General features: G+C 40.5%; 2 protein-coding genes across 3 annotated transcripts in view; both read left to right on the forward strand.

Annotated features, from left to right (window-relative positions):
• ndufa12 (NADH:ubiquinone oxidoreductase subunit A12) overlaps positions 1 to 1009 on the forward strand; it is a 2328-nt gene extending 1319 nt beyond the window's left edge. The window contains exon 4 of the mRNA XM_032505675.1: positions 758 to 1009. Within this exon, the coding sequence (XP_032361566.1) occupies positions 758 to 938 (181 nt within the window). The 3' untranslated portion in view covers positions 939 to 1009. The remainder of the gene's footprint in view (positions 1 to 757) is intronic.
• A 792-nt stretch (positions 1010 to 1801) lies between these two features.
• The window catches only part of tmcc3 (transmembrane and coiled-coil domain family 3), a 36567-nt gene continuing 25673 nt past the window's right edge, over positions 1802 to 12695 (forward strand). Inside the window, exons 1-2 of one of the 2 annotated variants that reach the window (XM_032505643.1) lie at positions 1802 to 1949; positions 3146 to 3255. In XM_032505643.1, coding sequence (XP_032361534.1) covers positions 3169 to 3255 — 87 coding nt within the window. In that variant the 5' untranslated portion in view covers positions 1802 to 1949; positions 3146 to 3168. Of the gene's footprint in view, positions 1950 to 3145; positions 3256 to 5256; positions 5687 to 12695 lie in introns of those variants that run through there. The other variant, XM_032505644.1, reaches the window with a different exon arrangement.

The following is a 12695-nucleotide window of genomic DNA, read 5'->3' on the forward strand; positions in this document are numbered from 1 at the left end:
TGTGTGTGTGTGTGTGTGTGTGTGAGTGTTTATCTGATGAGCAGGTGGCACGGCAGCTTCAGCCAAAGTGTATGAATGTGTGTGAATGGTGAATGGTTCCTGTACTACGTAATAGCGCTATGAGTAGTTGTTAAGACTAGAAAAGAGCTTTATACAGTGCCGCTCATGAGTATAGGAACAGGCCTATATTTATTTTTAAAGGCCAGTTATTTAATGGATCAGAATACTATGCATCCTGATAAAGTTTGCTTAGCCTTTGGAATTAAACTAACCCCAAATCAGCACATACCCTTCACCATACATAGAGATTAGCATGGTTTTATTTCAGTTAGCCTAATAGCTGGTTTGATATAAATTGAGAGATGATTTTATGGAAAATTCCCCGTGCCAAGCACTGTAAAAACAGGCCATTTACATTTGGGCTAAAACTCTTAATGTTTTCTGGGCAAAATTTGGAATGCACACTATTCACCTTAAACACATGTTTTTTAGATCCTAGTAGAACTAAGAAGTAAAAAAATAGTAGTCCTCTTTTATATATATATATATATATATATATATATACATACATACATACATACATACATACACACACACACACATTATGATAATGCATTAATATAAATCTTAAACTGAGGTTCAGTTTTTGAAAAATGACTTGAACATGAACTGTTTTTGCTGTTGTGGTGGACTGTTCGACTGTACTGTCCCGGTGTCGTTATGTAAGCCAGCTACCTTCTTTCTGTTCTCTCTTCAGGCACCGCTGGCTGCACTGTATGACAGACGACCCCCCCACCACACACCCACCAGAGCCAAAGAAGTTCCTGGCTGAGGTCCACCGGTTCAACGTGAGTGGCAGCTCACAGCAATACGTGCCCTACCCCACCACCCGCAAGAAGATCCACGAGTGGGTTCCACCCAAAGCTGGAGCTCAGTGAACTGCTTTACTGCATATTTGTAAATTATGGCATCCCGCCAACACGTCCTAAATAAAATCTCTAAACAGACACTTGTGATGGGAGTGGTGCAGCCATTAAAAACACTTTCACTCTCTTTAGAAAGCTTCAATGAAGAGCTGGAGCAGGATGTACAATATGTTTTGCTTCTCTCTCATAACTTTAAATCACCTTACACTTCAACAACATTTCCATGCATGTTTTTTAAGGGAATTTGTCACTGTTGGAACTCAAAGAAAAATCTAATGGTAGGTGGACTGCCCATATAAATTCACGGGACTTTATGTTAAAAGAAACTTCTAAACGTGTTATTAAATTATTATTTTTCGGGGTTAGGGAATTTTTTTAAATATCTTCACATTGCATTCCTATGATAAAACATCTGCCTTTCAGTTTTTGTACCTTCATAAACCCCCCGACAAAGCCTGTGTCCGGTAATGTCAGTTGGTGTTACCAAGTTGTTTTTCAACATTGGGTCCGACCTCGCTTGAGCTTGAGCTAGTTGACTAAAAGGCTGTGACTAACTAGCAATATCATGTATAGTAAATCATATACATATATTATCATTTACCAGGTAACAAGGTGATATTACATTTTCTATCATATTTGATAAACGATAGCATCAAAGTTGTAATCAGAATGTTTGAATGTTGAATGTTTGACCTTTTTGCGAACAACTGAAACAATTCATCGAGTTTATCAAAATATCTGGCTACTAATGGACAAATGGACTAATCGTTTAAGCCCCAGTCGGGTGGGGAAGTGGCAACAACACCCTTGTTAGCAGAGACTGTAACCGTGGGCTTATAGCACTGTGTGTCTGTTACGAGTTAATCACTGCAGGATTATGCTGAGCCGAAGGAAAGTTGCAGCATTTCACACTGAGGTGTGCAGAGATTCTCCAGAGCTGACCTGTCAGAGTGTGTTAAGTGACAACAACACACAACGCACACTCTTGATGACTCAAGGAGACAACTAGAAGCAGAAAAAGAGGTTTGTGTGCTTGTTCATTTCCACTATAGGTACCTGTAGATATTTTAGCCATTTTTTACCAGTTCATTTATGTTAAATCAGGTACGCTGAGATGAAACATATGCTGTCTAATACTTAATCCTACTTTTATAAAGCTTTGGTTTGGATTTGGACTTGTTAAAGAGAATTTAATGCTATGGTAATGTTGGAGGATGTAGTTTGTAGTGCTGTTAGATTAACATTAGGTGTCCATGCTATTTAGTCCAACCTGTTCATTATCAATGAGGTTGGAGTAAGTTAAAACAACATTGTTTTAAAACAAATTTGAACGAATCCTGAACATTATAACTTTCATGAAGGGAGGCTTTATTGCAGAACTATTGTTCAGACTAGTATTACCTAGCTCTATTAAACTGGCAATTTATCTGCATAGGTTCAGATTTTTTTCAATAAGGGAGACGAAGTAGTTAGATGACATTTCTTTAATTTAAATAAACATGTAAATGTCTTTAAAAATTACCTGGAGGTGAACTTTATTCTCATTTGTGTGTGTTATGTATCCAAAATCAATTTAATGTACATTTCCAACGGCTGTAACACTTTGGTATTTGCGTTTCCTAGGATTGTGAGCATAGACCGTTAATATTATCTATATATACAGTCTGTGATTGTAAGGCTTAACCGGCTTCTACTCTGCCCTACCGTGCCTCTGATTGGCGTACCCTGTATTCTTATAACCAATCACTCCTCATTCCTGGATTTAACCGCGCCAACCAACGAGTACTAGCCAATCAGAGACCGAGTAGGGCAGGTCATGTCTTGGCCATCCTAGGAAACGCAGATTAGCGAACAAGCAATAACTTTGGTATTTCTGAGGCTTTCATTTAGCGCCATCATCAGGTCAAAATTAGTTTATGACCAAATATCTGCAAACGTTTATGGTATTCATCAGCACCAACTGTACTTTGCGTCCAGTGCTAATTAGCAAATGTGAGCATGCTAACACGCTAAACAAAGACGAAGAACGTAGTAGCTAGCTAACCTGAACGTTTTGTTTTGCGAAACGATTTGGTATTGTATTTTGACGCTAACGCTTTTGTACTTTCACTTAAGAACAATTTTTAAATGCATGCCTTTTACTTCTAATAGTATTTGTGCTATTGCTACTACTTCTTTCATTCGTGTTTAGGTAGTTGAGACATTCATTGACTTTCTAGTTTCAGGGATGTGGAGCTGTTAAATGAGGAGATTCACTGTTACATCGCTTTTACCTCGGGGGGATTGTTGGGAGGAAGAAGAAGAAGAAAAGGAGGAAAGTCATCTCAATGTAAGCTTCAGCACCATAGACATAAAACAGTTTCAGCACACACGGGTCTGTAATAGTGTTTCATATCCACTAGGGGGCATTGTCCCTTTTCATTTAGGCGTTTGTCTTGTGAGTCAGCCCTGTTACTGTTAGCAGTGCAACATCAGCAAGTAGACAATGGAAAGGGCTTTTGGCATCTGCTTGAGTCCGAATTTTAGTCTGCAACAAACCTCTCTCGTCTATATTTAGAAAACACTAGAGACTTTGGTTAGGGAATGGAGGCAGGCATTGTCTCTTCCATTGAAATGAATTAAGAAGAATGAGCCGGACATGTTTTGACAGATGACAATAAGCCTGAGTGGCATTTTTAGTTTGTGTTCAAGGAATGGTTGCTGCTCGTCTGTTTGTTCACATTAGCTGATAGCTATTGTCTGATTCATCCTCTGCAAAATGGAGCACATAATCTCTCCCAGCCTTCATAAGTGCTGATGCGGCAGTAGACTGAAGCTGCTGCTAGTGATGCCAGCAGGGCACCAGGAAGAGGCTAAAGAGGGTCGTCTTGAAGTCCAGGCACACTCCACGTTGGCTCTCTTTCCTCATCCATCTTCACTCTGTCATATCCCTCATGTGTATTCATAGTCCATCAAGTCCACTTCTTTGATCCTCCATGTCCTCTCTTTTACTTTTTTCCCTCCACTTCTTCTCTTCTTGCATCATTCATGCCCAACTTCCTCCCCATGCATGGATTTGAGTGTGAGATCCTTGATGATCCAGGCTCCCATTTTTATCTCTAATTCTCCAAATGTTAGCTGTGCTTAATGGGTCAGAGTCGGAGCCTTGGGTCTTTTATTTTTTAAGCCTGCCTCTTAGCATTTTGGCTGTAAAAATACCCACGTCCCAGTTCTGGCCTCTTCCCATGTGTGTTTCTGCACACAAGAGGGATAAACTCAGAGCTAGATGGGAAGAAAAGTCCAGCTAAAGCTGTCAAGATTGTTTGAATTTTGTCTCAAACCTTTGTGCTGTTGTTTTGTGGACTGTAATCCTCAGGGTTCACCTGTCCATCATCGTGACCACCAGTGAGGTCTCATTTTTTCTTTTATCTTAGGTTGGTCACTATTCTTGGAGAACAAATTATTTTTATTAGGAAACAATCCTTTTTCATGACAGGCATTTTGACATATCAATTATGTGTGTGTGTATATATATATATATATATATATATTCTATATGTGTGTGTGTATGTATGTATGTGTGTGTGTGTGTATATATTTATACATATACATGTACCCTTTTTTATAGCAGATATGTAACTATTTTGACTAAAAAGAACAGGTCAGGCACTATCTATCTATCTATCTATCTATCTATCTATCTATCTATCTATCTGTCTCTATCTATCTATCTATCTATCTATCTATCTATCTATCTATCACTACTAAATGTAAACCATACTCAAAACATGTCTGACTAGATTTTAAATGTAAATATAAGATTATCTCACCTATTTAGAAATAGTATAGCTGCCAGCAGGATAAATATATTGTTAGTTTTGGGCTCTTCAGTGGAATTGATGATTAAAATCATTATGCTTTAGTTTGGGTTGATGACAAGAGAACCTTGACCCTGCTCCCGCTCCCACTTGTAAAATACACCTTTGGGCATGAGTGGGAGTTAGTGCAAAGTCCAGCCTCGGTCTCACCCATTCACGCACACACACACATACACACACCCATAGGCTGTTATCTGGCATTGCAGTCCTGCAGAGTGTGTTCCCCCCTCAGGGAATGTCTCCAGCAGGATATTCCTGCACTAACTCAACATTCCCTCACTCAATCATTCCCTTAAAATCTCTCCTCTTCCTCCCTCCTCCCCACCTTCTTTCTCTCACCGTCCCCTGCTCTCTATCCTCCGTCCGCTTGCTCCCTCCCTTTTGATTGGCAGCTGAGGTTGTTGTTACTGTGGCGAAGCGTGCCCGGGCCAGTGGAGGGTGACTGATATGGATCAAAAAAATGTCTGGCTCGGGCTGCTTCATTCCTTTTAAGGTGGTCTTTTCCCAAGAGTGTGAGCACGGCACAGAACAGGACGGCTTGGGAGCGCACCCCAGGGCAAGGCAACGTAGTGCAGCGTTAGATTTTAGGTGCACAAGGAGCCGCTGGTTTGAGCCTGATAGTTGCCTACACAGGAAGCAAAATTATTTCACAATAAGAGGGTTGCACACACACGACCATACAGCCACACACACACACACACACACACACACACACACACACACACACACACATATACTGCCCCTCCTCCCTCAGAGAACTAAAACTTCAAAGAGACAGACAGAGCTCTCAGATGTGCAGAGGTCTTCTGAAGCTGCTGTGGCATGCACTTTGACCTCCGGCTGTGAGCAAGAGGAGGCATGAGGAAGAACTACAGCACTATTCCACTCATCTATCTGACAGAGGTAGCGTTTGCTCTTGTTACGACTAAACTAAATCTGTCGCCTTTGACTTTGACTTTGTTCGATGTGATAGATAGTATAGATAGATACATGGTAGATAGAATAGATAGTGAGAGAAGGGAGTCACTTGTCTTGCTGGGTATATACTGTACAGTAGGGTCAAATGAAGTCAGTTACAGAGTCACATGTAATCAGAAGTGCATTATTGCCCTTATTACTCAACATGTACGTGGCTCACATGAGAAGCTGTGAGATAGAAAACCTTTTTTGTTTCTCACTGACATAGTCTCTGTTACAGACCAAGATTCTAAATATATATATATATATATATATATATATATATCATATCATTCCAGGCTTTCTGTTCTTGCTATAGCTTGATCTGATTTGATATTATGTTTTAAAGGCAGGACTATAAAGATGGACATTGATGTTATATGGTTTTGTCTATTACAGCCATGTAGATAAATTAGCTATTTTGTGCGACCAGACATGATCCTGGAAGATGTTTTTTAACAGTTGAAGGTTGAGTCAGGCAAGTTATATCACGTTTGCTGTCTGTGTGTGAAGCATGTGATTGGCCTTTGCTGCTCGAGTAAAATCTGGGGAATGTGTATAGCAAGCCATGTATCATGCAAGCACCCCTTGCTGAGCTTGTTTTCATTTTGTCCCCCTTTCTCGCTTATCCCTGAAGTTTCTCAGTCATGGCTTTGAGTGCTCGAGCAGTCACGTGTGTGTTCCTGCTGTCTTTATCTGTCTATCACAATCTCAGCCGCTCTGTCATAATGTCTGGCAGTTGCCCTTTGTGGTTAAAAAGAGAGGCATTCCTGAGCCAATCCCTAGGTGTTTACTGTACTTTGGGCTGCCCTGACGCTGTGTGTTTTTGTGTGTGCATGCATTTTGTGCCTCAGTCTGCCAGTTCATCGCAACAAAATGCCATAAAAATAATGTTATGTAACCGTTCCAGTATAATGGGGCTCTTCCTGTCAAGCCAACCGCCTTTGCCAGTTCACAAACAAGGAAACAGTAGAAGGTAGAAGCAGCGGGACGGCTCCCCAGTTTGTTTCCTCTCTCCTCAAGTTCTCAGCTCTGCAGAAGAGTCCTGCAACAAGTCACAGTGTGTTCACAGCTACTGCACCCCTAATATGTTGCCAAATCCTCTGTGTACAGTATAGCCTTAGAAATGCCCTCCAACTGTTAACCGTGGTCCCTTCCATCTGTTTACCATGGTAACCCATGACAGTGTCTCAAAGACCTCGGTGGAAGCTCCGCTTTTATCGCCCTCCTCTTGTCTCTTGTTAAGCTGTTTGTGTTTATACCATAATAGAGGTAATATCTCAGAGGACATCACAGTGTAACGTGTCAACAACACATTTATCTCGCTGATCTCGCTAATATGGCTCATTGAGCAGTTGTTTCTGTACTTGTGCTTTTATCCTCTCGAGCTCTCGGGAAAGAAATGATGCAGTGGAAAGACATTTTGCAGGTTCTCGCCACTTCAAGGGGTTCATTTAAGATAGGATTAAAACAGGGGTAGTGGATATGATAATATATAAAATGACGTGTTAGCTGTCACTCATCACCTCTCTCTTGAAAAGCACTAAGGAGGGCTCTCTTTGGAAATATCTATAACTATTGTATTGCCATGAAATCTTGTAGAGACATTCGTGTTCCCCAGAGGATGAATCCTGACATTTCCTCTAGTTTCCAATACTTTTGTGGAAACGTACTATATTAAGTATATCTAATGGTATAATGTTTTTTGTCCATACTGGCTACCCTGAAACCAAAATCTTAAGTAGGATTTAGTTTAGGGTATGTTAAAGTGCTCATTTTTAGGTTCATAATTGTGTTTAGATGTTATATCAAATATCACATCGGAGTGTGAATGTGTGTGTGAGTGTTAATCTGATGAGCAGGGGCCACCTTGTGTGGCAGCCTCGGCCGCAGTGTATGAATGTGTGTGAATGGTTCCTGTACTATGTAAAAGTGGTTTGAGTAGTCGTTAAGACTAGAAAAGCGCTAAATAAATACAGTCCATTTGTTGCAGCTCCTCTTTTCACCCTGTGTGTTGAGCTCTTCATTTTAGCTACAGAGTGAGGCATCCCACTTCTATTCCATCTTTTTTGGGAGTCACACATGTTGCCGTAGCTAGGTAAGGACTACTAGCCAGTCAGAAGCAGAGCATGACAGCGTGCAACGTTAGCAGCTAGGCGAGTATTATAACATGTGTTACAAAGTAATGCACGTTTTTCAAGGAAGTAAAAGCTGGACTACAATAGAACTGTTTGGAGCAGTTTGTGAACAGTGTTTTCTGTTGGAGATGGTGGGGGCGGGCTTTTTGTAAACCTGTAACGTGCACAAAAAAGATATAGCACAATTAAGGAAAGGGGAAAAGCCAAAACGCATACCATGAGCACTTTAAGGGTTTAAGTGATATTTGTTGTGCAAGTTGTACTTCCCCAGTGCTTTTAATAGATCTGCATTTCTCATGAATTGCCTTCCCCCTTTGCATCTGAAAGTGAAGTAAAGTCTACTATCAGCACAATTCTGAGGCAACAATTGTTTATTATTTATGATTAACTAAAGCTATTATGTGTAGAGTTCCCAACCTTTCTGCAACATAAACAACTTCACCTCTGCAGCTTTCTCCGCCCACATAGAATTGTTATGATTATTATTTATTTTGTGATATTAAGTATTGAAGAAAAAAGCATGTTTTCTTTCCATGTATGTGAATAACGTTACACCAGATATGTTAAGATGTATTCATCTAGTTGACTTGTCTGATTAAAATCGCGTGCTTGTGCGTGTGTGTGTGTGTGTGTGTGTGTTTGTTTGTTTGTGTGTGCAGCCTTATTAACATATAACCTTGTCTGTGTCAGTAGCCTCTAGCTACCTGGAGGAAAAACACACTATACTGCAAACAGAGGTTTGGTGTTTTCTCTCTTGTCATCTGTTTTCTCAGTCAAGTCAGCAGAAAAAAAGAAAAGCCATTTTCTCTCTGTTCTTAGTTTCATACTGTCTTGACTTCATGTTCACTCCAGTGTATAAGCTCTGCTACAACAGCAGCACTACAATAAATCCTTCATAAAGGTTATTATGTTGGATAAAACACTTTCAGAGAGAAGTTGATTCCACTTCATAGTCCTTTTGGAGGCTGTTGCTTGTTCTGCTGTCTACTTAGATTTATTTATACTGAGAGCATAAGTATACACACTCACTAATAAAGACAAAAGCAGCAAATGTTCTTTCTGGAGTTAGATGAGAAGATTGATAGGAAGCACTCTCATGTCTGTACGAGAGTTGGGTTATTAATTTTCAGTTTATCCGCTCTGGATTACGAGTTTAAACCAGTTTGATTTGAATGCAAACAGGCTGAACTGGCATTTGTCATTATTAGCCGGCGTTTGTTGATCCAGTGAAATTGTTGTTCTGGGACAGCTTGCGTAAGCCTATCCAACCAATGAAGCGGACTGACTGACGTGCATTAACGTTTATAAAGTCTCCCTTTTTGCTTGTCCAGAGTACAATGCAACCCCGAAGTTTTAAAACAGAACTGGAGCAGCAGTGTTTCCAAATGTCTTTGTTTTAGGTGCTCGGAAGTGGCGGGGTAGTGCGGAACTCACAGCATAAACTTACCAAAAAGAAATTTGTTTTTAAACCAAAACGTAGTAGCGTACAGCAGATGTAGCCTCTGTACATGCATGTTGTACTGTAACCTTTTATCTCTCTCTGACCTTTGCTTTAATGTCACATCCCCTTAACTCTCTCTCTTTACGCCAACATATCAAAGCAGCTGTCATTCACTATAGAGAAAGAAAATAATTATCCATAGAGATCTGAAACCACTCAGAAGAAGACAACGGGAAATTAAATGTCACAAGCTGGTGGTGCAGTGTGGGCAGTGACATGGACTTGTTGCAGCGATGACACATGAAAGCGTGGCTTGTGCCCAACACCTCCTCCCCACATACGCTTTGAAAGCTTGACCCCTTAGATATTTATTTCAAACAACCTCTGGTGCCCGTGTTCACTCAGAGAGGCCGCACTGTCCTTTATGAGAGCAGGCATACCTTCTGGAAGACAGTGGAGCTCACATTACACTGTGGCTGCAGTGTGTAGGTCACTAGAATACATCAACGATGTAAACAAAAGAGAAGATAAAACATGCAACAGGCAACAATCCATGTATAACAGGTGGAGGAAGAAGTACTTGCTGGGGTAAAAGTACCAATACAACAGTGCAGAAATACTTTGTGACAATTTGTGACAAAATCCCTTAAACTCGAGTAAAAGTACACAAGTATTTACAGCAAAATGCACCTAAAGTGCTGAAAGTAGAAGTACTCTTTATGCAGAATGACCCATTTCAGAATAGTATATATTACATAGTTATAATTTTTCATGCATTTATGTTTACATCACTTTGCTGTTGCAGCTGGTTACGATGTAGATCATTTAAATACTTTATATACTGCTGGGTATCTAAATTAATACACCAGAATGTTTTTGTTGATTATATTTTGTATTCATTTTCTAAATCGTGTTCTAAATCGAGTGTGTTTTGGCATAATTTCCTTTATTCTGCAGGTGTAGTACATGTTGGTAGTAGTTTTTGAGGGAGGGGTACTCCGCAGCGCTGTCGAGATAGATCTGGCAATGCGAGACTAATGGAGTGGAAACCATGGGGATTTATAACCTGACCTCCTTTCACCTCTGGGCCACCAAACCCCCGCCATCTGTTTTATTACCAAAAATATGTTTTACTGTACTCGATTACTGTATGAAATAAAACTGCGTCAGGGATTGTGACATAGTGGCCATATTATTAACCTTGACAGTACTGCAGATATCTGCTGCAGAGCTGCTGAACTCCAGTCAGCTTAAATCTACTGCCAGAGTCCCTTAAAAAAGCCAAGCCTTTTTAATTCCCAGCCTCCCTATTCAAGTGCCCCATTGATTTAGTTCCCCTTCTATGCTGGGACAAAAGCAACGGCTGGAAAGCAGGCAACCTTAGTCCTCCCTGAAGAAAGGCTATTATAAAGGCTGAAAAGAGCTTGAGGAGCGTGAGGAGGGGTGAGTTGCTTTTGAGGTTGCAAAGAGGGACGAGGTAGTGAAAAAGTGAATACTACTGGCTTTGAAACACACATTTCTACAGATACAAATAAAAACATACTTACGTTATGTAGTTAAAGCCTTGCACTAAATGGCAGACAAAGTTAGCAACTGCCGGCCAAAGAAAGTGGAGCATTTAGCAGCTAAAGAGACATATTTTACAGAAGAGCTGATGGGAACTCGAAACAAAGCTAAAAAGAGAGCTTACATTCTTCCTATGGCCAGGAACGTGACTCCAAATGAATGCTAAAGTTGGATCTTCTGCATGCGTTTGCCTAAATGGTGACTAGGACAGGACTAAAAACACATCTCTTCTGACTACACCTTGGGGAAAAAAGGGGAAAAAGCACTTACAATTGCACTTTTAATGTGGCTCTTTGTAGTTTGTCTTATTTAAAGCTAATGTAATAATCTAATGTTCTTGCACAAACGTCTTGCTGTCCGGAGTTTGTACCTTTTTTAAAGTTGAAAGCAGGTTGAAGTCACTTAGATGGATAACAGCGTTATAAAATAACTAAATTACATGCAATGTAATGTGTAATTAGGCAACTGTTTGCAACTGTTTAGGTTCAACCTAAAGGGTGATAATAGTCTGACTGTTGTGTTCACAGCTTGTTTCTGCTGCCCCTAAGTGGGCAAAATATTGCTGGTGTAAGTTTTAGTAATGCAACCAGAATCAATAAAAATCACTAGTTAAAAACTTCCACGCTGTAGCTGTTTGGGAAGGACTTAAGTCTACATTTCAGGCTTTGTATCATGGCTGACCCTGCCGCTGGAGTGTGTCAGACTGAGTCCTCTCTGTGGATGTCTTCTGCCTTGTGACATACTGTATGTGGATGCTCAGGGGGATTAGTCACTGTCCTCATTGCCAAAACGGTAGCCGCAGCATCAGCAATCCCTCATGCCCTTTACCCCTTCTCTGTTGCAACATGTTTACGTGCAAGCAAGGATCATTACTCGTCCTCTACTGAGTCTAATGGGGCTTATCGGCATCAGTGGCACATGGCGAAAAGAACATTTATGTAGTTCAAACTAGCTTTGCTGACAAATCCATCTTTTTTGGCAGAGATCCGGAGGGATTACATACATTTAAGCTTTTCAAGGTGACACAGACGATGCGCTCGGTTAGATTGAAGCAAGGCGTTAAAAGAAATAAAAGCCAAGAGGCGAGAAACTGGCAGGGAAGGAGACACATCGGGAAAGAAAATGTAATTTCTGGCACAAAAGTTACATAATAAAAGAGTGAGCAGGAGGTTGACAACTTTGGTGAAATGAAATTTGAGGACATGATACACACAGCGATAACGAGTCGGAGTAATGAAAGAAGGGATGTTTTTTTGGACGGGGCATCTGTCTGTGAGGATTATGTAATCCAAAAAATACATCATAACTTCACTGCTCCAATTACTGAGCCCAAAGGATGGGCATGTGTATACATGTGTACGTGTCTCCCTGTTCAATTGATTCTGTCTTTGCCCTGCATTACACTAGGAATGAAAAGTTAGTTTTACCTACAGCTGCACACAGCAGTGGGCCGCAGCTTTTTGCCTCTGTGCTCATCTGGATGTTGACAAATGTCCAACTGACAATTGCAAAATTATAAACACATAAGGGGTCTCTGCAACAGTGATGTATTAGCCATACATCTTAATGTAATTCTCTCCACATAATGGCCACGCTTTTTACCAGCACTCCAAAGATTATATGATTTTTTTTCTTTTTTCTTATATGATCATTTATTTCTCATACACATACATCTCCCTGTCTATGAAAACATGGTCTCTTGGTGTAATCTCATCTCCATAAGATCAGTTGATTTGACAGTCTGTGTCACATCCATAAAATCTGTGTGTGTGTGTGTGTGTGTGTGTGTGTGTGTGTGTGTGTGTGTGTG

Source organism: Etheostoma spectabile, chromosome 23 (assembly GCF_008692095.1).
Source record: "Etheostoma spectabile isolate EspeVRDwgs_2016 chromosome 23, UIUC_Espe_1.0, whole genome shotgun sequence".
In the NCBI taxonomy this organism is placed as follows: domain Eukaryota; kingdom Metazoa; phylum Chordata; class Actinopteri; order Perciformes; family Percidae; genus Etheostoma; species Etheostoma spectabile.